Source organism: Megalobrama amblycephala, unplaced genomic scaffold, assembly GCF_018812025.1.
Source record: "Megalobrama amblycephala isolate DHTTF-2021 unplaced genomic scaffold, ASM1881202v1 scaffold493, whole genome shotgun sequence".
Taxonomy (NCBI): Eukaryota; Metazoa; Chordata; class Actinopteri; order Cypriniformes; family Xenocyprididae; genus Megalobrama; species Megalobrama amblycephala.
This window is the reverse complement of record NW_025953410.1, coordinates 1-23,221: the sequence shown is the minus strand read 5'-3', so window position 1 is coordinate 23,221 and position 23,221 is coordinate 1. Positions and strand designations below refer to the sequence as shown.

Here is a 23,221-nt window from a genome sequence, read left to right as displayed (position 1 = left end):
TGTGTGATGGTAAAACACAGATGGGAGAAAAGCAGGTGCATGTGATTATTCAGATCTGGATCCAGTAGATCTGGAGAAATAAAGAGCAGCTGGTCTCTGGTTGTTCAGCAGGTCTCAGTTCTGCTCACCATTCCTCTAGAGCAGTGGTTCCCAACCACATTCCACCAACACTTCACATTTTGCATGTCTCCTTTGTCTGACACACCCATTTTATATCTTTAAATCACTAATAATGAGATGATAACTTTAATCAGGTGTGTTTGATTTAGGAGACATGCAAAATGTGCAGTGTTGGTGGGCCTCTAGGAATGTGGTTGGGAACCACTGCTCTAGAGGAACCTGTGGGAAATAAGGATAAGATCCTGGATTTGGAAGTGTTTATTTGGTCCTGAAGTTCAGAAGTGCATCATGATTCTGTTCACGCATGGAGATGAACTGGAGGATCTGGAACAGGCAGTGATGAACATCTAAAACTAAAAGATTGTGATGTTGACTGAATGTGGAGGACAATTTTACTGTTTCAATATCAAGAGTAAATCAGACATTCAGGTACAAGAACTACTGCAGAAGATCGAAGGAATGATGATGGGAAATGGTGGGAGATTTATCATGGAACGAATGAAGATGAGCATCAACAAGTTAATAGTCAGTTTTAGGTTGTTTTATTGTTATGTTGTATATGACAATAATATAAAGAAACATGGCAGTTTGTTCACTAAGTTTAAGTCACTAGTTTGTCACAATGACCTTAAGGGAAAAATCCATACAGTCTGTTTTAAGAGTGACTTGATCATTCTGTTGTAGTTTCACGAGAAGATTCAGATTTTCCAAGCAACCACCAAACTGTCCTGCCACATATTATGGCTGTAAGGAAACTACTTTGTTGCTCAGCACATAAAGATTAACTACTTATCGTGATGTGGTTTCTCCACTGCATGGATCTTCATGTGTATCTTCAGCTGATTTTTAAAAGAGAAACTCTTTCCACACTGATCACACGTGTGCCGCTTCTCTCTGCTGTGGATCTTCTCATGCCGTTTCAGATTTGATGACAGACTGAATCTCTTGTTACACTGTGAACATTTGTAAGGTTTTTCTCCCGTGTGGATCCTCTCATGTGTTTTCAGATTTGATGACAGACTGAATCTCTTGTTACACTGTGAACATTTGAAGGTTTTTCTCCCGTGTGGATCCTTCATGTATTTTCAGATTTGAGACATACTGAATCCCTTGCCACACTTGAACACTTGTAAGGTTTTTCCCGTGTGGATCCTCTTGTGTGTTTTCAGATTTGATGAATCACTGAATCTCTTGTCACAGTGTGAACACTTGAAAGGTTTTTCTCCATTGTGAATTATCTGGTGCAGTTTTAATTGGTTTGCTGAAATAAAAATCTTCTCACACTCAAAGCACATGTACTCTCCCACACCAGTGTGTATTTTCTCATGTTGATATAAATAATACAGCTGTGTTTTTAAACTGTTTTTCTAAAGAATTTCAGAAAATTTCTAAACATCTGTTTGTTTACTACGAAAGAAATGCATTTGGGACAGGAGGAATAAATGATGAGAAGAGGTAGATTATCCATTTAAACATTACTTACATGACTGATTTTGTCTTCCATTATCTGGGCGATGTCCATTGCCTCTGGCAGCCCTTGCTACTGATTCTACACACACACAGAGAGAGAGAGAGAGTTCATTAAAGGGCCTTTATGTAGGATGGACACCCAGTGGTTGAACTAGGTATTGCAATCCAAATTCAAAATATTGGAGCGTTTTTTTTTCACCCGGCCCTCTTGAAGCACACGCAGGTTGCCAGATTGACGACACCAGCAGGAACGAGCGTACCTGATGATGGAAAGCAGCGAGCCTTACACTGTAAGTTGATCAGCTAATGTATACATTTGCAATATATTCTTTCAAAATGATAAACCACCTCATATGGATTTTTATAACTCTGTATTTGCGTTTCATTTCGGAGGCTGCATACATTAAGCTGCCCAGTTGTAACCGTTATCAAGTCGTAAACCGTAATGTTTAGACTGTTATTCATTGTGAGGTGTAAAATACTATAATTTATTTCTTACTTTTAAATCTAATGGTTCATTTTCTCAAACTACACTGCTTTAGTGACTTAAGCATAAAACACACAAAAAAGAACATAAGCCCGTTATGCCGAAAACTTAAACCCACTACTCCGCAAAACCACACTCTGGAGTTACTATTTTTTACCAATTTTCCTTGCCTTCCTTCCTAGCCTTGTGTTCTTTCTCACTGCAGGCCGAAACAGATTCCAATAACAATGTGCCCTCGTCAAGTGAAGCCAGTGAGGGCTGGTCAAATGCCAGAGGGCGGAAGAAGACAAAGTAGAGGAAGAGTGGCAGGCAGAGGAGAAGGAGAAGAGATGTAGGTCATAGTCCAGGAGGTAGATCCCAGAGAGGAAGAGCAAAAGAAAGAACTACAGTTACAACAAAGAGTGATAGAGGTGGCAGAAGAGGCAGGAAGAAAGGTGCCAGAGATGCAGTTGACGAGGAGAGAATACAGGCACTCCAAAATGAAAGAAGGGTTCAGACAGAGGTTTGCATTTTCAAGGATCTTGACAAAAGTATGCAATATATACAACACAAAACAAAACGATAACAGCTTCATGCAGACATGATGTGTTGGTGATCGGTGAGTCAAGAGAGCCAGGGGATGACAATCGGGAATTCAGATATGCTGCCTATCGACAGTACATCTTCTGGCAACATGGGGCATTAGGTCAGGGCAATCGTCTTGTCATCCCCAGCTGCTGTGTCTGGCGGATTAGGGACAAGTACCCTGATCATGGGCGGATTGGCCATCGGGCAATTCTGGCAAATGCCAGAGGGGCCAGACCATTTTTTTTAATGTGGGCTGGTCAGTTTTATTTTTAATATATATAAATAAATCGTTTTTACAGGCCGACAGCTAATAGGACGTTTTTTTATTGCTAGGACGATTTCACTATGGTTAATATTAATAATAATAAATGTTAAGAAATGGCCGGCCCAGTTGGCAATGGCCGGGCCGGTCCCGAGATGGGCCGACCGGCCCGCCCCTTTTAGTTACTGCATAGCCATGGCGCTCTCACGCCACGCATCATGTTCTCTCATAGTGAAAAATAAATTGGAGCAAAGAAGACACTGACAAGAGAAATTTAAACAATACCGTTTTGTGGCTCTTTAATGTGTCTTGACAGATTGCTGTAGCGCCTCAGTTCAAGCAGCCCGTGACACTACACACCATTTTTCAAATTAAAGTCCACAACGATCTGTTTGTCGGACATAAATATGGATACGGCTTTATGATTGGTTAGATCGCCTGTCAATCAAACACAGTCAAAATCAAGCACGTCATCAGACAGAGAGAGCGCAACACGAGCAAATAGTCAGTAAAAGTTAGAAAAAAGGAGAAAAGGTTCGAGAAAGCAAAAAAGGCTCTTAAGTCCGACACTGCCAACTGCCTAAAATTAACTGAACTCTTTTCAAAGGGTTTAAATTCGGCTGTTGCAGCGGAGAACAGGGCTGTAGAGGTAAGAAGAAAAAAAATACAGCTAGCTCAAGTCATTTTCATGCAATTCACACTACTTTGCTCCAGTATTATTTGTTTTGTATTAAACAGCAAGCGTAGCATACAACCCCCATCAATTTTAAAATGTTATTGCTTCGTGATAATTGGTTACAAGTGTTAGCTAGCCTGTTACTGAATTACATGACTGAAATATCAGCAGATAAGGTGGGATTTAGGGTAAACAGACTGCTGTAGGCTACTTGCAATATAGTCAAAAACGTATAGCAACCCAGGTGAAAAAGTACACTTCCATAATGTACTTAAAGTGCTCTATTTTCGCACACTAATTTTGTACTTAATAGATTGTTCTTAATTTTGTATTTCCATAGTATTTTTTAATACATTTCTTCTTTAGTACTTCTTGAATATCTATAGCCTACTCAAGTGTGCTATTTTGAGACATCATGAATTAGAACTAAAATGTGCTTTTAACATACTATTTCTGTATTTGTAGTGTTATGGGTTCAAGTACTACAAGACGGTAACTAGTGTCTAAAAATAGCACAGTTGAGTACACTAAGATGTTCTTAACATTATCTTAAGAAGTACTAAAGAAGATTTTTTAGTATATCAAAGTACAAAATTAGTGTGTGAAAATAGAGCACTGAGTACATATGTAAGTGTACTTTTTTTCACCTGGGAATGCGCGTGTCCATGGGTGTGGTAATGTGGGCTGGTGTGGCTACAGTGCCAGGGCTGAATTTTTGTCCCAGTCCGCCCCTGACCCTGATCCTCAGGGCCAGTACACCGGTTTTGTCCATCATCACTAAATGAAATTTTCATTTGTACATTTACAAAAAAATAATAAATAATAAACTCAGCATACAATTATTGTTATACACAAGTTTACTCCAGTTTGTGTTTAATCTTATGTATGTTAATTGTTTTAATAAAGTTGGACTGTCTGATAATACTACTGTTGTATTTAATAAAATAAAATATTACAATACAGTTGTATTTAATAAAACAATCAGTAATGGTGATCATAATGACTTGCAAAATATTTGCTGGCAATAGATTGCAATAATAAAATCAACAGTAAGAATCAAAAACAATTTTAGTAAACATCAGTATAAATTTCATTTTTCAGTAGGCCTATAAGTATAAATTTCAGAGCAATGCACTACAAATAATAAATAACTCTTCAGTGGACATTGTTGCTCATCAGTATGTCTGGAATGCTCAGACAAAGGAGAAAAATTGCAATTATCAAACAACAACAAAAATAGATCTTGTTTTGTTGTGTAGTTCTGTAGTAGAGTGATGTAGAAAAAGGAGTTTCTATCTGTGCATGTACTGATACCACATTTACAGTAAATCCTCAAGTGTGTGCTTTACACAAGAAAAGTAGTACCAGGGTCACCTGACAATGGTGCATAGGATCAAAAAAGACAAAGGAGCTAATCCCACACACTACAGCTTGCATATAAATATATATCTTTATTAACTACAATGTTTTGGTCACTTAACCTTTGTCTGGTTGTTCATGAGGGTCGAGTGACTGAAAATTTGTAGCTAATAAAGATATATAATAAAGACATATCTTCATATGCAAGTTGTGCAGTTTCCTTTTTCTTATTTTCTCCTAAACACAAGAAGAACAGGTGTTTTCCACCTACCAAACCCTCACCTGACTTGACTTTGCCGGAGTTTATCTATGTTTGGTGCCGGTACAAGAGGAAGAAGGCCAAACCTTCTGGGATTATCAGGGCGAAGGGACCTACGTCTAGGCATTCCCCTGCTAGTTAGTCTCTTCTGGAGAATCCGGGCCTGCAGGTCAGGGATGTGTCCATATGTCTTCTTTACCTTGACGGTGTGAAGACTGTATTATCTAGAATTTTTTTGGTACTTTCTCTTGTACTTAACAAAATAATTACAAATATTCATATATACAAACCCGATTCCAAATAAGTTGGGACACTGCACAAATTGTGAATAAAAACAGAATGCAATTATGTGGAAGTTTCAAATTTCAATATTTCATTCAGAATACAACATAGATGACAGATCAAATGTTTAAACTGAGAAAATGTATCATTTTAAGGGAAAAATAAGTGAAATCAATTTCATGGCATCAACACATCTCAAAAAAGTTGGGACAAGGCCATGTTTACCACTATGTGGCATCCCCTCTTCTTTTTATAACAGTCTGCAAATGTCTGGGGACTGAGGAGACAATTTGCTCAAGTTTAGGAATAGGAATGTTGTCCCATTCTTGTCTAATACAGGCTTCTAGTTGCTCAACTGTCTTAGGTCTTCTTTGTCGCATCTTCCTCTTTATGATGCACCAAATCTTTTTTATGGGTGAAAGATCTGGACTGCAGACTGGCCATTTCAGTACCCGGATCCTTCTTCTACGCAGCCATGATGTTGTAATTGATGCAGTATGTGGTCTGGCATTGTCATGTTGGAAAATGCAAGGTCTTCCCTGAAAGAGACGACATCTGGATGGGAGCAAATGTTGTTCTAGAACTTGGATATACCTTTCAGCATTGATGGTGCCTTTCCAGATGTGTAAGCTGCCCATGCCACACGCACTCATGCAACCCCATACCATCAGAGATGCAGGCTTCTGAACTGAGCGCTGATAACAACTTGGGTTGTCCTTGTCCTCTTTAGTCTGGATGACATGGTGTCACAGTTTTCCAAAAAGAACTTCAAATTTTGATTCGTCTGACCACAGAACAGTTTTCCACTTTGCCACAGTCCATTTTAAATGAGCCTTGGCCCAGAGAAAACGCCTGCGCTTCTGGTTCATGTTTACATATGGCTTCTTTTTTGACCTATAGAGTTTTAGCCGGCAACGGCGAATGGCACGGTGGATTGTGTTCACCGACAATGTTTTCTGGAAGTATTCCTGAGCCCATGTTGTGATTTCCATTACAGTAGCATTCCTGTATGTGATGCAGTGCCGACTAAGGGCCCGAAGATCACGGGCATCCAGTATGGTTTTCCGGCCTTGACCCTTACGCACAGAGATTGTTCCAGATTCTCTGAATCTTTAGATGATATTATGCACTGTACATGATGATAACTTCAAACTCTTTACAATTTTTCTCTGAGAAACTGATATTTCTGATATTGCTCCACTATTTTTCGCCGCAGCATTGGGGGAATTGGTGATCCTCTGCCCATCTTGACTTCTGAAAGACACTGCCACTCTGAGAGGCTGTTTTTTTACCCAATCATGTTGCCAATTGACCTAATAAGTTGCAAATTGGTCCTCCAGCTGTTCCTTATATGTACATTTAACTTTTCCGGCCTCTTATTGCTACCTGTCCCAACTTTTTTGGAATGTGTAGCTCTCATGAAATCCAAAATGAGCCAATATTTGGCATGACATTTCAAAATGTCACACTTTCAACATTTGATATGTTATCTATATTCTATTGTGAATAAAATATAAGTTTATTTGTAAATTATTGCATTTCTTTTTTATTCACAATTTGTACAGTGTCCCAACTTTTCTGGAATCGGGTTTATATATATATATATATATATATATATATATATATATATATATATATAAACAAATGATTTTAACAATCTAGCAAATACTGTGAAGTTGAACTGAAAAATTAAAATGAATTTCACAAAGTCATCATCTTGTGAGCTTTAGTGGAGTCAACAAATTTGTCTTTACATGTTAGCCAGACATTTTGTGCTACTTGATTGAGAAACTTATATGACTGCAGTCTTGCATGAATGTACATTATTTGAAACATATCTCAAAAGCACTACTAATATTTTTAGTGGTAAAACATTTGAATTCAAAAGAAAAAAAAAAGTACATCTTAAAGTGAAACCTTTAACCTGCTGTGCTAAAAATACTTTAGAGGAAGTGAAACTAATAAGTGGTTTCTGTCGCTAAGAGATATTTTCTCACATAAGATGTCTTAACTATATATCACAGCATATTTACATGCTCATATCAGGTGGGCATCAGTTAGCCTACATTTTAAAACCTTTATGGCAACAATATAGCAAAATTGTATTTTGACTATGGCAACATTTTTATTAAAAAGTATTTATTTGAATAGGCCAACATTTGTATTTTAACACCTTTATTTTAATATGGAAACATGACACCTCATTCTACAATATTTCTATGATTAAATCGCTGACTCCTCCCCATCAGCCAATCACTGTGTGTTTACTCCATAGCAACGAGGTCAACCCCGCCCTTACTCTTAGCTTAAGACTTCAGTCTATTCCTTAGTAAAAGTTTGTCTCAGCAGCTTTGTGAATAGATTTTAAGAGAAAACTCTTAGCTAAGAACTTTTACTGCTATTTAGGAGAACTCTTAGTGGTAAGATAAAATGTTTTGTGAATATGGCCCACATATGTAAATTTTAATCCTCCCAAAAAAAATGCTAAAAAATAAACATGTGAGTGTGTAAAATAGACTAAATAACATGTTACTGCCAGATAGTGCTGTTGCCACACTCTCTCCTATTGCGGTCTTTAATTTTGAAATTAGCTGATGATCAATAAAATGCAGGTCATATTTGTTGCTTTAAGTGACACATTTATGTGGCCAAGTGTAAATGGAATTGTTTTGATAAATCAGAAAGCCATTTGATCAGTAAAAATGCATGAAGTGACCAGGTGTAAACTGTCACGATCATCGCCTGCTCCTGTCAGTTCCCGGACTACACTTCCCACAATCCTCCCTGTCTGTCACATGCTCACGTCACACCAATCACCTGTTGCCACATCCACCCTAGCACACCACACTAATCGCCACACCCAACTGCAGCTCATAACCAGGACTATAAAGGACTGTCACACACACCACTTCACCGCGAAGTCTTGATCTTGCCCCGGCTGTCACTACTGAGCGTTATTACCCCGTTGGATTACCTGTCACTGTCTTTGTTTGCCTAACGTTTCCTGACCCTTTGCTGCCTGCCCATCGACCCTGCGCCTGCTCTCTGGACTGTGAACCTTGCTTGTTGCCCTGACCCCCTGCCTGTCTCTGACCACGTTTCTGCCTGTTCTACGTTGCTGTGTTTGCTGATTCTGACCCCTGCCTGTACGACGACGACTACTTTTAATAAAGCTTGCAAAATGGATCCCATGTCGAGTATTGAATCATTACATAAACAGACCCAAAGAGAGCCTGGGTGGATGTCAAGATTTTCTGTTAATATTATATGTTAAGTTTTGTGGTGTGTTATTTTTATTCAAATGCCTGATTGCACATAATTAACTTCATTCTGTGTCAGCCTCATTGAATTAATAAAGTTCAAAACTTTTCTTGAAGCTTTCTTTAGTGTTGCATATTTTAACTTTTAGATGCACTAATATCAGATCAATTTTGTTCTGCATTTCTGACCAACTTGTGCAAGAATACACGTGCATTGCAGCCAGTTTATGCAATGGAAGAACAGTCTTTAACCACAATTAAGGGTGACACATTATTTTGATGGTCTGCTTAAGACATTCTACTGAAGTATCTTTTTTTTTTTCCACCCATAATCCAAGCTAATTCGTTACACTGTACAACAACATTAAGTGTAATTTAATTTTTATGTTTAATAAAGATACATTGTTCTACAATTCACATTGTAGAGAAAGTTGTAAAAAGTTTAAATTATATTAATATCGAAGGGTTAACTTACAAGATGAAGGGGGAAAGAAAGAAGAAAAAAGCAACTTTGATCTGTATCCTTCACCAAAACATTTTTTATATAAGCAGACAGGAAATGACTGCTCAGTGCGGTCACAGTGGTGTAGTTCACGTTCAGCTTCTAAAAGCATCAGTGCACAGCAGCGTCCACACGAGCAACTCACACAATGGACTCCAAAAGACCGAAAATCTACAAGAGGACTCATGGCAATAGTAGCACTGAGATACAAGAACTGGACAGAGAAGATGGTGAGGAGATGATCACTGATGCCAACAGAGACACAAAGAATCATGACGTCAGGACAGAAACAGAGAACTCAGACACCGCCATATATCAAACACTTCAACACTCAGGTACTAAGACTCATTTCATTACAGCAACATAACATTCAATTCAAATGAGTGTTTGAGAAATATTTCTCTTCATATCTGTAATTTACAGGAAGTGTTTGTGTGAGGATCAGAAGCTCCAGAGCAGCTCCAGTGTGTTTGTGTTCTTCTGCTGACTGCAGTAGTGCTGGCCATCAAACTCACTAAAACGGTTGATGAGTTTTACATCAAGTACCAAAACATCACAGAAGAGATAAATGAGTTAAGAAAAAGTAAAACAATCTTGAAAGAGAATACTACAAATTTATCAAATTATAATAAAACCCTGAATACAGAAAAATTGACATTACAGAAGGAGATGAAAGAACTGAGGCAACGGATACATAAAATAGGTAAAAAAAAACAACAACATTACACTAAAACTACACAACTATTCAGTATTTAAAGAATATAGTATGTATGTTTTGGGTTACCTGTTATAAATAAGTTGTGTCAGTCAGTGTGGAAGGAAATAAAGAGCTAATTGTTGTACTGGTTGTTCTTACAGATGGATGGAGTTGCTATCAATCCAGTCTTTACTTCATCTCCACTGAGAAGAAGAGCTGGACTGAGAGCAGAAGATACTGTACAGAGAGAGGAGCAGATCTGATCATCATAAACAACAGAGAGGAACAAGTGAGTGAAAGAGAATGATTGTTTGTGACCATACCTAAGTTTGGAGCAACAAAGGCTACGTTCACACCAAGGATGCTCAATTCTGATTTATGGCTCAGATCCAATGATTTGGAGAGCTGTTCACATTGTTGTTTTAAATGTGGCCAATATCAGATTCCAGTGTGAACAGATCATGGTCCTGGACTGACCCGCATGCGCAAAATAATGATAAAAAAGATCACGCAGCACGCTGTCATATGGAAGTAAACATGGAGGACATTAAAGCAAGTGATTTCACTTATTTATTTTTAGTGTGCTATAGTGTGATTTATAGTGTGAAAAAAAGAGGAGGATGCAATAAAAGAGATAAAAGAGAAATTTATGGTAGGAGTCCTCGTGTTTTGCTTGTATATAGAGCTGTCACTGTAATACTTATGAGTTCTGACACATCATTGTCCTTCCACGTCGTGTATGTAAAACCCTTTGAAAGTGACTCCCATGAGTTCAGAATTGTGACGAATGTTGCTCTAGACTAGAGTGATGTAAAAGTCACATGAATTCTGATTTGACTGTTCAAACCGAGGTCGCACTGCAAAACATCTGATCTGTACCAGATTTAGTACCACATATGAAAGTCGGAATTGAAAAGATCAGGTTCCATGTGGTTTGTGCTGTTCACACTGTCATGACAAAAACAGATCTGAGTCACGTGAGCAAAAAGATCTGATTTGGGCTACATTTGCCTGCAGTCTGAACATAACCAAAGTCTGACAACACCTTCCTTTGTGGACATTCTGTGAGCGACGTGAAATTTGTCTGAACTGTACATCTTTGTTTGCAATGAATTTCTTGAATGAATGTATTAATTATTCGGCCAACTTAGATAACAGTTTTGCTGCTTTAAGTATGTTTCTTCATTCATTAGGAGTATTTAAAACAAGTTCCAGGTGGCACTGATGTCTGGATTGGTCTGACTGACAGTGATGTGGAGAACACATGGAAATGGGTTGATGGCACCAACATGACCTCTGGGTGAGAAATCACTCCTGTAAAACTACATCCACCAAACTCGGCACAGACCTACAGTCTGTTCTGACTTAGTCTGTCAATCTATCAATATATTTCAGCCCTTTTATAACCTATCAATACAAAACCACCATAGCAACAAAGTACAAACTTCCTGGAAATGCCTAAGTAACCAGATAGCATGCCTTGGTAACTGATCAGAACACTTCAGATACACCGTTGCAATCATAAAGTACACTGTAGCAACCATATACAACCACCCAAAACACCATAGCAATCAACAACCACTTGATCAACTGCCTACAGTCATTCTGTATATCTGTGTGACTGTACAGCCATTAAAACAAGCTTTTAAAATGCTTTTAAACATTAAGACAAAATTAAAGTTAGTCTTGACAAACTTTATCTCACAGTTAGTATCATATCGCACAGAAAGCAGCACTGAACATCTAATGCTGATCTGTTGCAGGTTCTGGAGGGATGGAGCACCAAGTGATAGCGCTGGTGATAAGGATTGTGCCATAAATCTGCCATCAGGGTTTGCTGATTATTCATGTAAAAAAACTTTTAAATGGATCTGTGAGAAGAACACATCTTAATTTACATTGCTATAAAGGGTTGTTACAACATTTGTCTCATTTCTCTTTTTGTTCTGAAACATAGTTCTGCAAGTTTCCATGTAATAAATCATCTTTATCATTAAAACACTGAGTACATTTATTTATGATTCTATTATATTTTGTTACTGATTCATGTGTGCAGCTCCTCATCCACCATATTCACAGTGAAAGCTGAAGTGTCCAAATACTAACATTACTGAATGTGTTTCAATAGATTAACCCTCTGGAGTCTGAGGCTGATTTGGGGCTTGGAGAAGTTTTGACATGCCCTGACATTTGTGCTTTTTTCAGTTGTTCATAAACATATAAATGACAAAAGTGTCATTACACTGTATTCAGCACAAACTAGGCTACAATAATATGTGAGGAACATGTATGTACATGTTTGTATTTTTGAAGGAATAATGTTTATGCGTGGTTATTGAAAAAACAAAAAACTTAAGTCACTGAAATAAGGCCAAAAAAAGTATATTAAATCTGTGTTCACAAGACTTCTGGGTATTGGAGGTTGTAGACTAGAGTTTTTGCTTCAGAATTATGTAAAAATTATGCTGCCTACTCCTTCATATAAAACAATATATTGATTTAGTTTTTGTAAGACACTTTTTGTCAAGAAACACAGTATGCGTGGAGGTGTGAATCATCATGAATAATGGGTCATTTACACCTGAGAAGACAAAAGAATCACATAATAATTACCTGAAATGACTTGCATATTAATGAGGCCTTTCAGCCAGGTAGGCTGTGAAAAAACCCCTCTGTAATAATGTCTCAGCTCATCATAAACAGCAGTACTGTGAAGTATTATTACAATTTAAAATAATGGTATTCTATTATATTCTTTAAAATATAATGTATTTCTGTGATGCAAAGTGTCTGAACAATTATGTTACCTCTATGGCATTTCATATAGGCTTTTAGCTTAAAAGCATTCACATTTGGAGAAATATTGATGGATTATCATATGTCTATGTCAATTTTCTATACTGAGAAGTAATATTTATTGTCATCACTATGAGTGCTGGATACTTTCAATTCATACTTGCAGCCGGAGGGCGCTCTGTACACCTTTAGGCCACAAATTCATATAAAGAAGAAAAGGAACTAGGAACTAACGGCATGTCTTCTAGAGATCGCTAACCATGGCTTTAACATCCAAATAAACACTTTTCAAGACAATAAATACACGATTGAGACAATGCATACAAGTATTGCCTCTGAATTTGCGTCTGAATAGCGCTGGCTCCGTGGGCGTGGCCGCATTAGCGGGTAATGAGCTGAATCTCGGACTTCTGACATGGCTCTCTTTTCATACAGATTACATAAACACAGAATGTTTGTTTTTCGATTTGACTTACATGATTTAAAACCTGACATTTCAACGTTTCTTTAGACATAAGTGTCATTTTTTTTGTCATTAGTATTCATAAGTTACAGTTCATTTTCTGAGAACTATCAGATTGGACTTTGTTCAGAGGGAGACGAGAGATCACGCATCATGTTAGTTTTCTTTATTTTACAAAAAGCACAACATTGTGTTTTTACTCTGAGTGTACACAAATAAAAGAAGACATTCTATAGTTTCAATTGATATATTACTTATGTCTGTTTTGCTGCAATGTGAAACAAATCCTGCAAAACGCGCCGGTGCGTTTTCGGACCTCAGGGAGTTAAAGTTTAGTCCATCTTTAAATAAACTTTTCCTGATAATTTACTCACCCCCATGTCATCCAAGATGTTCATGTCTTTCTTTCTTCAGTCGAAAAGAAATTAAAGTTTTTGATGAAAACATTCCAGGATTATTCTCCTTATAGTAGACTTCAATGGGCACCAAACAGTTGAAGGTCAAAATTAGTTTCACTGCAGCTTCAAATTGTTCTACACAATCCCAGACGAGAAATAAGGGTCTTATCTAGTGAAACCATCACTCATTTTCTGAAAAAAATTGAAAATTATACAAGTTTTAACCATAAATGCTCATCTTGAAAGTTTATTTAAAAGTGGACTAATCCTTTAACTCAACAAATGAAGTGAGATTGGGGTGTGGCTATTTTTTTTTTCTTCTTCTTTACTTAAATTCTCTATGGTGAGGCTAGTAATGCGGAAACTTCACACTTAAGAGGAAAATAATCAACTTCAATCACTTACAAGAAGTAAGAAATGTTATTACATTGATATAAAAGGCTTAACAACATGACTACTTTTACTAGTATTGTACAAAAATATTTTAACATAAATCGTTGCTGTTTATCTGCAAAACCTTTTTTTATATAAGCAGGATATGACTGCTCAGTGCGGTCACAGTGGTGTAGTTAGCGTTGAACTCTGAAAGTATCAGTACACAGCTGTGTTTTCCACACACAAGCAACTTACAAAATCTGACTCTAAACGACTGAAAATGTGCAAGAGGAACAGCACAGGTATTGAGATTTATTTGATTATAACAATCAACACACATATTTTAGTCATGTGAGTAATTAAGAAACATTTATCTTCATGTCTGTGGTGTTCAGGAATTGATTCTGTGAGGAACAGAAGATACAAAAGAGCTACAGTGTGTTTGGTGCTGCAGTGCGTTCTTCTGGTCGAGGCGATCATATTGCTGGGTCTCGAACTCAGAACAAAGACTGATGAGTATGAAAACAGTGAGGACAAATACAACCAACAAAGGAACAAGGAACGTGATGAGATCCAAGGCTTGTTAAAAGAGAAAGATAAATTGGAGAAAGACATTAGCAACACGATTAATCAAAATAACCAGTTAAATGAGGAGAAAAAACAACTGTTAGCACAATTTTTGGGTAATCTTGAACTTCACTTAAACTACACAAATGTTTAGCATTAATTAAAAAGATGCAGTGTTTATGTGGTTTATGCGGATATTAGTAAGTTTCAGTTCAGTGTGGACGAGAACAAACAACTCATAACTAAACTGGTTGTGTTACTAGATGGATGGAAGTGCAATCAATCCAGTTTATACTACATTTCCTCTGACACGAAGAACTGGGCTGAAAGTAGAGAAGACTGTTTGAACAGAGGAGCAGATCTGATCATCATAAACAACAGAGAGGAACAAGTGAGTGAAACATTGATTGACTAATTCAGATTCATGATTCATTTACTCACATTAGACGTGTGTTAGCTGACATACTACAGAAATGATTTCACTTCTATTATTAGGAGTCTTTTAAAACTAATGCTGAATTCTGGATTGGTCTAAATGACAGTGATGTGGAGGGCACATGGAAATGGGTTGATGGCAGCACACTGACCTCTGGGTAAGAAATTACTGAACTGAACTGATTAATATGATATAAATGATTATCATATCACACAGAAAGCAGCACTGAACACCTAATGCTTATCTGTACATGCAGGTTCTGGGCGTCTGGACAGCCCAACATGGACAAAGAGGAAAACTGTGCTGTGCTGAATCCATTAGGGTGGTATGGTTATCCATGTGATAATGTTTTTAAATGGATATGTGAGAGAAAAAAAGCACCTTAAAATAAAATCTGTAATGTGATGGCTAATAGAAAGCAGGTAAAAAAAAAAATAGTTACACTTGTATTTGGAAAAAAATAATAGTTGTACTTTTTTGTAAGCTATAAGTCCTACTGTATTAAATCATCATTATTAAATTAAGCAAATTAATTTGTGTTTCTGTTATATTTTATTGTTGCATGTGTGCAGCTTCTCGTCATGTTAATATGTACTCAACATAAAAAAAAACGACAAAAAAAAAAAAAAAAAAAAAAAAAAACACAGTTCCAATATCTCAATACCACTGATGCCAAAAGCAGAACTACCAAACGATGAGCTCCAACACACATCAGATCAAGAGTCTGCAGCCTCACACTAGGAACAACAGACTTATTTTAAATCTAAGCTAACGGCTTAAATCTGACAAACAACAAAAAGCATTTCCTATGATGCTGAGGAGACGGTAGAAATTTAGGGAATATTCAGTCTTTATTTCCACAGACATGAACTGAAACCTGTGTACATCTGAGCACTTAACAGCATCAGTCTGCTTTTAACCAATAATATATAAGTTTCTCAATCAAGTAGCACAAAATTTGTCTGGCTAACGTGTAAAGACAAATTTGTTGACTCCACTAAAGCTCACAAGATGACATTGTGAAATTCATGTTAATTTTTTCAGTTCAACTTCACAGTTTTTGTTATGTTGGTAATATCATTTGTAATTATATAAAAAAAGAGCATTCAAAGGCTGAATATTTAAATCATTACTTTTTAATGGATTTGTTACAAGACTTGATCAGTTCTAGTTTCCTACAGCTAAAATATGCCACAAAGTTGCTGTGAGACATTTTGACCATAGTGGTTTTGAGTCTCGACAGCATAAGTGTAGGAATAGAAGCTCAGAGCAGTACAGTCCCAGAACAGACACAGAACAACATTCACCATCTGAATGATTTTCAATACATTATTAAAAGTTATCAAAAAAGTTGCCTTTTTATCATCTTAACAGGATATCACATGTTCATGACCACAGTTGCAAAAACAGAACACTTCAGAGCAGTGCGGTTCACTTAAAGCAACGTCATGACTTTTTCATAATTACTGCAGCTTCAGATCCTGACAACATGTTTCATAGCAAGGCTTGAAATTGTGACCATTTTGGTTGTGCATGTACCTGAAATTTATTCTGTGCAGCCTAAATTTATTTGGAAGCATTTGTGCAAGTGAAAATAATTGTTTGTGTTTGTGTGTGTGTACCTGAGGGGGTGGTGTTCTCATCTCCCTCTCAGCCTCGCCCACCAGGACAGCCACGGCTGCTCTCGCTGCCTCCTCTCTGGCCTGCCGTTTGCTCGAGGCACTCATGGGGAGGAAGGTGCGCGGGGGGCATCTTCACTCGGTAACTGAACCTGAAAGACAGAGAGACTGTGAGAAGAGAGACTGACAGGTGTGTGACACGTGATCTACATCAGGGGTGTGTGTGTGTGTGTGCGCGTGTGCGTGTGTGTGTGTGCGTGCGTGCCTCTGAGCGTTGGGGGGCCCCGTTTGCTCCACAAACTCTATTGTGAGCTCCTCCCCACGAGCGCTGGCGTATCGGCGCAGGCCAGAGAGGGGTTGTGGTAAGAGGCAGTCGAGCAGCCCTGGCCGTCCTTGGCTTGATGTCTAGGACAGAGAGAAACTCTTGATTAGATCATGTGACACAGAAAATGAAGCATTATGGGAATAAAAGCGTGTGGTAACTGAACGTCTGACTCTAGTTCTGTATTAAACGGGGCTGAAGAACCTCCTACAGAAATCCATACGGGTCGCTACAGGTTTGTGTCACGGAGCGTCTCGCCTGTTTTTCCTGTAATAATCAATGGAAAACATTCCCAGACACTTATATGGTTTCTAGTTGGAGTAGTTTGAGCACTATTAGTGTGTTTATTGAAATCTCACATTCCCAGAGCGGAATATGAAGCATCTCCTGAAACAAAAGCATAAAGCTGAACTCCAGTGTGACCAAATGAAAGTGTTCCAGCTCTAATATTAAAAGGACACATTTGGTTGTTTCACGGCCAGATCTTGGACTTCTACAGATTAATTCTCATCTCTACAGCAGTTTCCATCTCTCTAGAGTTTCTCTCTCTGTCATCACACTCTTTCTGTGCTTTCAGTCTTCTCTCACCCTCTCCAGCAGCGGCCCTCTCTTCTTCAGCTCCTGGCCAATCCTGACCCGTGCTGTGAATCTAACAGAGAAAGATGAGGGAGAAGGAGAGAGACGTCAGTCACAGCAGATCCTCCAGATTAAAAAAGTCTTAATTTCTTAATTTCTATTAAACCCCAGGAGGTCTATCGGAAGTCTTCGAATCACGAAACACTTTTAGGCTGAAACTCAGAACAACAAACACAAAGAGAAGAATGAAACAGTGCTTGAAGTTCCTGCAACAGAAGAAAATGAAACTGATTCTGTTCACATCTACTGAAATGATCAAGTCAGTCTGTTCACATATACTGAAATGATCAAGTCAGTTTTACAGCTATGTTATGAGGCCACGAGAAACAGATGGAAAGGAGTTTCAATAGCATCTTTGTGACGAAACACGAGTCTTGTTCAGATCAGAAGTGAAAACACATGAACAGATGAAATAAATCAGGGATCCTCTTCAGCTTCTAGCCCGTATCAGAGCCTCAACAGCTGGATTTGATGTTTCTTTCTGCACATTATGACATTCAGAAGAAATATTCTGATTCTTACCACTTCTCCTCTTCTTGTCATGCTCACACATATACACACCAACAAACAGCACATCTCCAGCTGGAGCTCCTCCAGATCGTCTTATATAAGGAGATCAAACCTCACTGAAGAAAGAGAAACGCTCAACTCGGATCAGCTGTGTCTCATAATCAATCATGACTCGTTCCGGAGTCAATCGGCTGTTCGAATGAATCGTTTGGATCAATGACTCACTCATTAATTAATCTAGAAGTTCTGCTGCATCTCGGTGTTCGCGAACTTTGGGTTTGATGGAGAGAAATAACATTCAAACACTGATATTGAATAATATTGACTGAATGGAGCTTCAGAAACACATCCAGCAGATCTTACAAGACTAATAGATCACAAACTACTGGAGATGATAATCAGCAACACATGGTTAGCTAGCACAGTTCTGAACAGTTGTACACATAAAAACTACATTTTATGGAATAACACCCAAAAACCGAAATTTACTACATGTGAAGTTTCAGTAGTGACAATTTTAGATATTTTCTCAAAGATGCTAATCAGCACATGATTAGCTACAGGGTAGTCCTAAAAAAATAAGTGGTGTACTATTACCCAGTCACAACAGTAGTTTCAGTTGTAGGAGTTTTGTGTTGTTGTTCATTAGTAACATCGTTTCATTTAAAACAAATGAATACAGTGCATTCTAAAATTGATAAAACTATTACTATTACCATTACTATTATTATGAAACATGTCACACTTGTAATATAAGTCTTGTAATGGTGAAAATATATCCCCTTAATAGATTACAAATTCTAAAAGTTAGCCAAATTGACCACAATTAACAGGCTACAATAAAACGTGATAAAAGTAAGGGTGGGACATGAACAGTTTAAAAAGCTCTCTAATAAATGTTGGTGCAAGATGATGTTTTTCCCCTCTTTTCATCAGTCTTTTGTTCATTTTGTTCGTCAGTCTGGATCATGTTTAAGTTTCTCTATAGCATAGTAGATATTTCAAGCTTTCTATGGATATTTTTCTCATGTCTGTGAGGCAAGCTGCCTCGGTTCAACCTATAAAACGCGCTTCAGTTCACGCACATGTGATCGCGCCAGCGCCTCATGTCTTGGTTATTGTTTGCTATATTTGCTTCTAATTAAATCCAGACAATTGGTTGATGAAACATTGTTTAAAATTAAGATACAATTTTTACTGAATGAAATTTACTTTAAAGAAAGGCTTAACAAAACAAAACTTAATGGTCAAAATCATATCTGACCCACTCCATTCCTCCCGATATATTGCGCATCTTTGATGCATCTTACTCTTGCTGTTCACTTTTCATAATCAAATAGATGAATTGAAAACATAACATAGGAGTATTTAAACAAATATGAAACCATGTTTTCTTGCTACCAAGAAATCAGATCCAGAATAATTTATTCTTAGATTTAAATTTATTTAATATTAAGGGTGTGCAAGTTATTTGACCCATTTAAAAAAAAAATAAATAAACGCAATAGTTACTTTCCCTGGTAATTAGTTACTTTTATAATGCTGTAACTCAGTGATAACGGAGCCGACGGACACAAGAATCACACCAGAGATGAGAAACAAGAACCAAGATGAGCTTTATTTACAAGCAGCAAATCACGAGTGTTGAAGAGAAAAAAAAAAAAAAAAAACAACAACACATTAAAACAGTCAAAAACTGGAACACTAACATTTCTTAAACTGACATAATACATAAATACTTAAAGAATAACAAGTAGTAAAATAAGTCATTCTTAAATTAAAATTAGAATAAAATAATCTCCACATACAAGTTGTAAAACAGTGACAGTGAAAAAGGTGGTGAAGGAGGACAAGCAGCGAGGAGAAGATCTGAAAGAGAATCAGAAACTCAAGTGAATCATTTGAACAGCAGAAGGTCTGAAAGAGAATCAGAAACTCAAGTGAATCATTTGCACAGCAGAAGATCTGAAAGTGAATCAGAAACTCAAGTGAATCATTTGAACAGCAGAAGATCTGAAAGAGAATCAGAAAATCAAGTGAATCATTTGCACAGCAGAAGACCTGAAAGAAACTCAAGTGAATCTAATCAATACTAAAAGACTAGAGAGGTCATGCGAACACACTGCAGTCAAGAGCCTCAACACTGTTACAGGTTCAACATTCAGTTAGTCACTAGATGTGTTATCTTGGAGCGTGCCACGTCCAGTCCTGTCCTCTGACCGTAGTGCTGCTTCATTACCATGATCTCGTCCTTCATGGATCCTGAAATTCACCCCCGTGTCCTCCTCAATGATCCTGATCTGCAGCCCCAGAATCTTCATCACAAAGTTGATCTGACGGGAGAAATGTCTCTCAATGCTCATGTTCAAATGTCCAGGTACGTCTCGTCAGTCTCTGCTAAAGAAAACACAATCAGCTCACAGCAAAATGAAGAAATGATTTAATTTTGCATTGCCACATCAATTCAGGAAGATGCAAACATTCCAGCTCTAAATGAATCAAACACCTCACCAGACTCAACTAGAAATGAATGGAGAACTGCTGCTTTGTCTTGAGCACTTTTGACTGAAATGAGTAGAATTACAGTTTTTGTGATGGTTGAATATCACCATGACTGTTTTCATGAGTTCAGCACTCATTAGATCAGGCGTGGACAAACTGGGTCCTGCAGAGTTCATCTCAACCCTGATCAAACACACCGGAAACAGCGGATCAGGGTCTTCGGGTGAGTTTGATCAGGGATGAGATGAACTCATCTGAATTAGAGCACGGCTCTTCAAAAGTGCTCGACAAACATGGCGTAGTTTCCTCTAATTGTTCTAGATGCCCTGTGTTTGTTTGGTAAAGGTTTGTTTATGGCTCCCATGTTTTGTTTAAATATCTCAGGCACACATTAGATTAAAAGACACCGAGAGTTTTCTTTCTTTAGAGTTTACATTAATATCAGCATTATATCTTCATTTCCAAAACCTACCTTGTTTTATCTCTGAAGATATATTGAGCTTATTGCAGGTGCTTAAGAAGTGTCCTGTTCTCCATTTTATACCATCTCAAGGAATTCTGGGTAGTGTAGGCATAGCCCATTTCCCAGTGTGAAGCCCATATAAAAAACGGAGTTAAAAAAGAAAGAAAAAAGTGAATCGGAAACAGAAAGTGGTGATTAAAAAATTAAAAACTGTAAAACCAATTTAAAAAAAAAAAATAAAAAAAAAAAAAAGACAAAATCTTCAATAAAAATGAGGTAAAAAAAATAAATACAAATGGATAAAAGTAATTTTCTTAAATAGTTAAAAATGTGAAGCTCACATAATATAATTATAAAAGATGTTAAAAAATAAAATAAAAAAAAGTGGTGGAGGACAGGCAGTGAGGAGAAACAAAATCTTGGATGGGGATAAATGGATAAAAATAATTCTTAAATAGTTAAAAACGTAAGAAAAAAAAAGGAGGAGGAGGACGGGCAGCGGGAAGATCTGAAAGTGAATCAGAAACTCAAATGAATAATTTGCACAGCAGAAGATTAAAGTTCAAAAGGACAGAATTAATCAAAAACAGAAAAACTGAAACATTATATACGGTTATAAAATAATCTCCTGCACTGGAGTTTAAAAGACATGTCTTCTGCATTTAAAATCTACACATTGTGCACAATGAGGCTCAATATGTCATGCCAACACTACAGCAAACACGACTGACTGGTCAATGCAGTCAGGAGTCTCAACACTAGTGCTACAGGTTCAACATTCACTTTATTGATGATCATCAGGTTACAGAAACAGCAGCTGTTGAGAGAAACTCACACACTTGAGAAAGTTCAGCACTAGATGTGTTACCTGGGCACGTGTTCCGGTCCATTTGGGCCTTTAATAACGAAGGCCACCTCCAGCCCCATCCTTTGGGCGGATGTGTAAAAACTGCTGACACTGGGTGTTCCATTTTATTTATTTATTTTTTTGTTTTTTTTTTGTTTTCTGCTATTTGATGTTCGTCTGCGTTTCTTCTTCTTTTATACGTTTACTGGCGGCTAATGGCACACAAACACAGTTTTAGGTTCACAGCGCCACCTACTGTGCTGGAGTGACATGACAACAGACACTGCAGTTGTTTTAATACTGCGCTGGGTTCCTTCAGGACAGGTGCTGCAAGTAAAGAGCACTATGGTTTATTTTCAATTATTAATTTCAATGAATAAATTCAAATAGGCCTATTTTGATTTGGCACATTGCCCATCTTGTTTATAGTTATTTATTGACTTATTCATTATTATTTATTTCCATGCCTGTGGCGTACCCAAATGATTACTGCGGGAATCCAACATACAACAATGAACCGAAATAAATCATACAGTGCTCTTGATTTGCAGCACAAGTAGCTATGAAATATTGTAGGCTACTACAAACCAGAGCTAAAAACCTAAAAAAAAAAAATTTAATGATGCTTATTTGTATATTTTCACTTGGTGGTCTTTTTATCTTTCATGCTATATTGATGTGAAGGATCTTGGCAAGCGCTACTGCTCGAGCTGCCCTCCATCTGCTGCCTATCCCACTGAAAATAAACTGGGATGCATCCCCCTGATCAAGAGTAGGTTGTATTAATAAAGTAATAATGAATAAGTAGGTAAATACAAACAAGCTGGGCAATGTGGCAAATCAGCCGGGCCACCGGGATTTCTTTTTCTCGGCTGCTCGCGATGGCCAGCAGACTGCCATATATTTAGCACATGTAACAGAGTTGTACATATATACATATATATTCATCGCTTGTAAAACCTCTAACTTCTTTCCGTTATTTATTTTAAACAAAACGAAACCTACCCTGTGTCTGCGTAAGACTGCTGCTTACTTTCAGACATTGCGTCATGGTTTATATTATGTTTTATATTATTTAAGCACCTGTGAACATATCAGTTTGACAGAATTTTCTACTTCAATGTGCCATAAAAAGTTTCTTTTTTTTATCATAGTATTTGTTATGAAAAATAGCAACCTACACATATAGAAACAACAGCTCCAACAATGACCCGCTGAAAACACGAGCGGCCTTGATCGGAGATCTGCAGCGCGAACACGCTCCATCAAGCCTGATTCTTTAGTCGATGATGGGCGGGGAAAGGTAGAATGGTAGAAGTGCTAATGCACCGATTACAACAAAGAAT

At 37.5% G+C, this 23,221-nt stretch overlaps 2 protein-coding genes and 1 long non-coding RNA gene across 4 annotated transcripts; 2 read left to right on the top strand and 1 right to left on the bottom strand.

The window, feature by feature from the left end:
* The first annotated feature begins 9,269 nt into the window (after positions 1–9,269).
* On the top strand, positions 9,270–11,937 carry LOC125261814 (C-type lectin domain family 10 member A-like). The gene is made up of 5 exons (XM_048180362.1): positions 9,270–9,579; positions 9,668–9,947; positions 10,103–10,230; positions 11,135–11,241; positions 11,705–11,937. Exons 2-5 carry the CDS (start codon positions 9,914–9,916, stop codon positions 11,832–11,834), a joined length of 399 nt encoding a protein of 132 aa, XP_048036319.1. The 5' UTR covers positions 9,270–9,579; positions 9,668–9,913; the 3' UTR covers positions 11,835–11,937.
* Positions 11,938–13,898: 1,961 nt separating this feature from the next.
* LOC125261817 (C-type lectin domain family 4 member M-like) lies at positions 13,899–15,586 on the top strand. The gene is made up of 5 exons (XM_048180364.1): positions 13,899–14,275; positions 14,369–14,656; positions 14,804–14,931; positions 15,036–15,133; positions 15,233–15,586. The coding sequence occupies exons 1-5, from the start codon at positions 14,254–14,256 to the stop codon at positions 15,360–15,362; spliced, it is 666 nt and encodes a 221-aa protein (XP_048036321.1). The 5' UTR covers positions 13,899–14,253; the 3' UTR covers positions 15,363–15,586.
* Positions 15,587–19,569: 3,983 nt separating this feature from the next.
* On the bottom strand, positions 19,570–22,765 carry LOC125261816. Of its 2 annotated transcripts, none has more exons than XR_007183443.1 (3): positions 21,897–22,765; positions 21,038–21,536; positions 19,570–20,460 (listed from the first exon to the last, which is right to left on the bottom strand). It is a non-coding gene; the product is annotated as an uncharacterized LOC125261816 (long non-coding RNA). The 2 variants fall into 2 exon arrangements; XR_007183444.1 differs by having other exon boundaries at positions 19,570–20,457.
* Between the last annotated feature and the right edge of the window lie 456 nt (positions 22,766–23,221).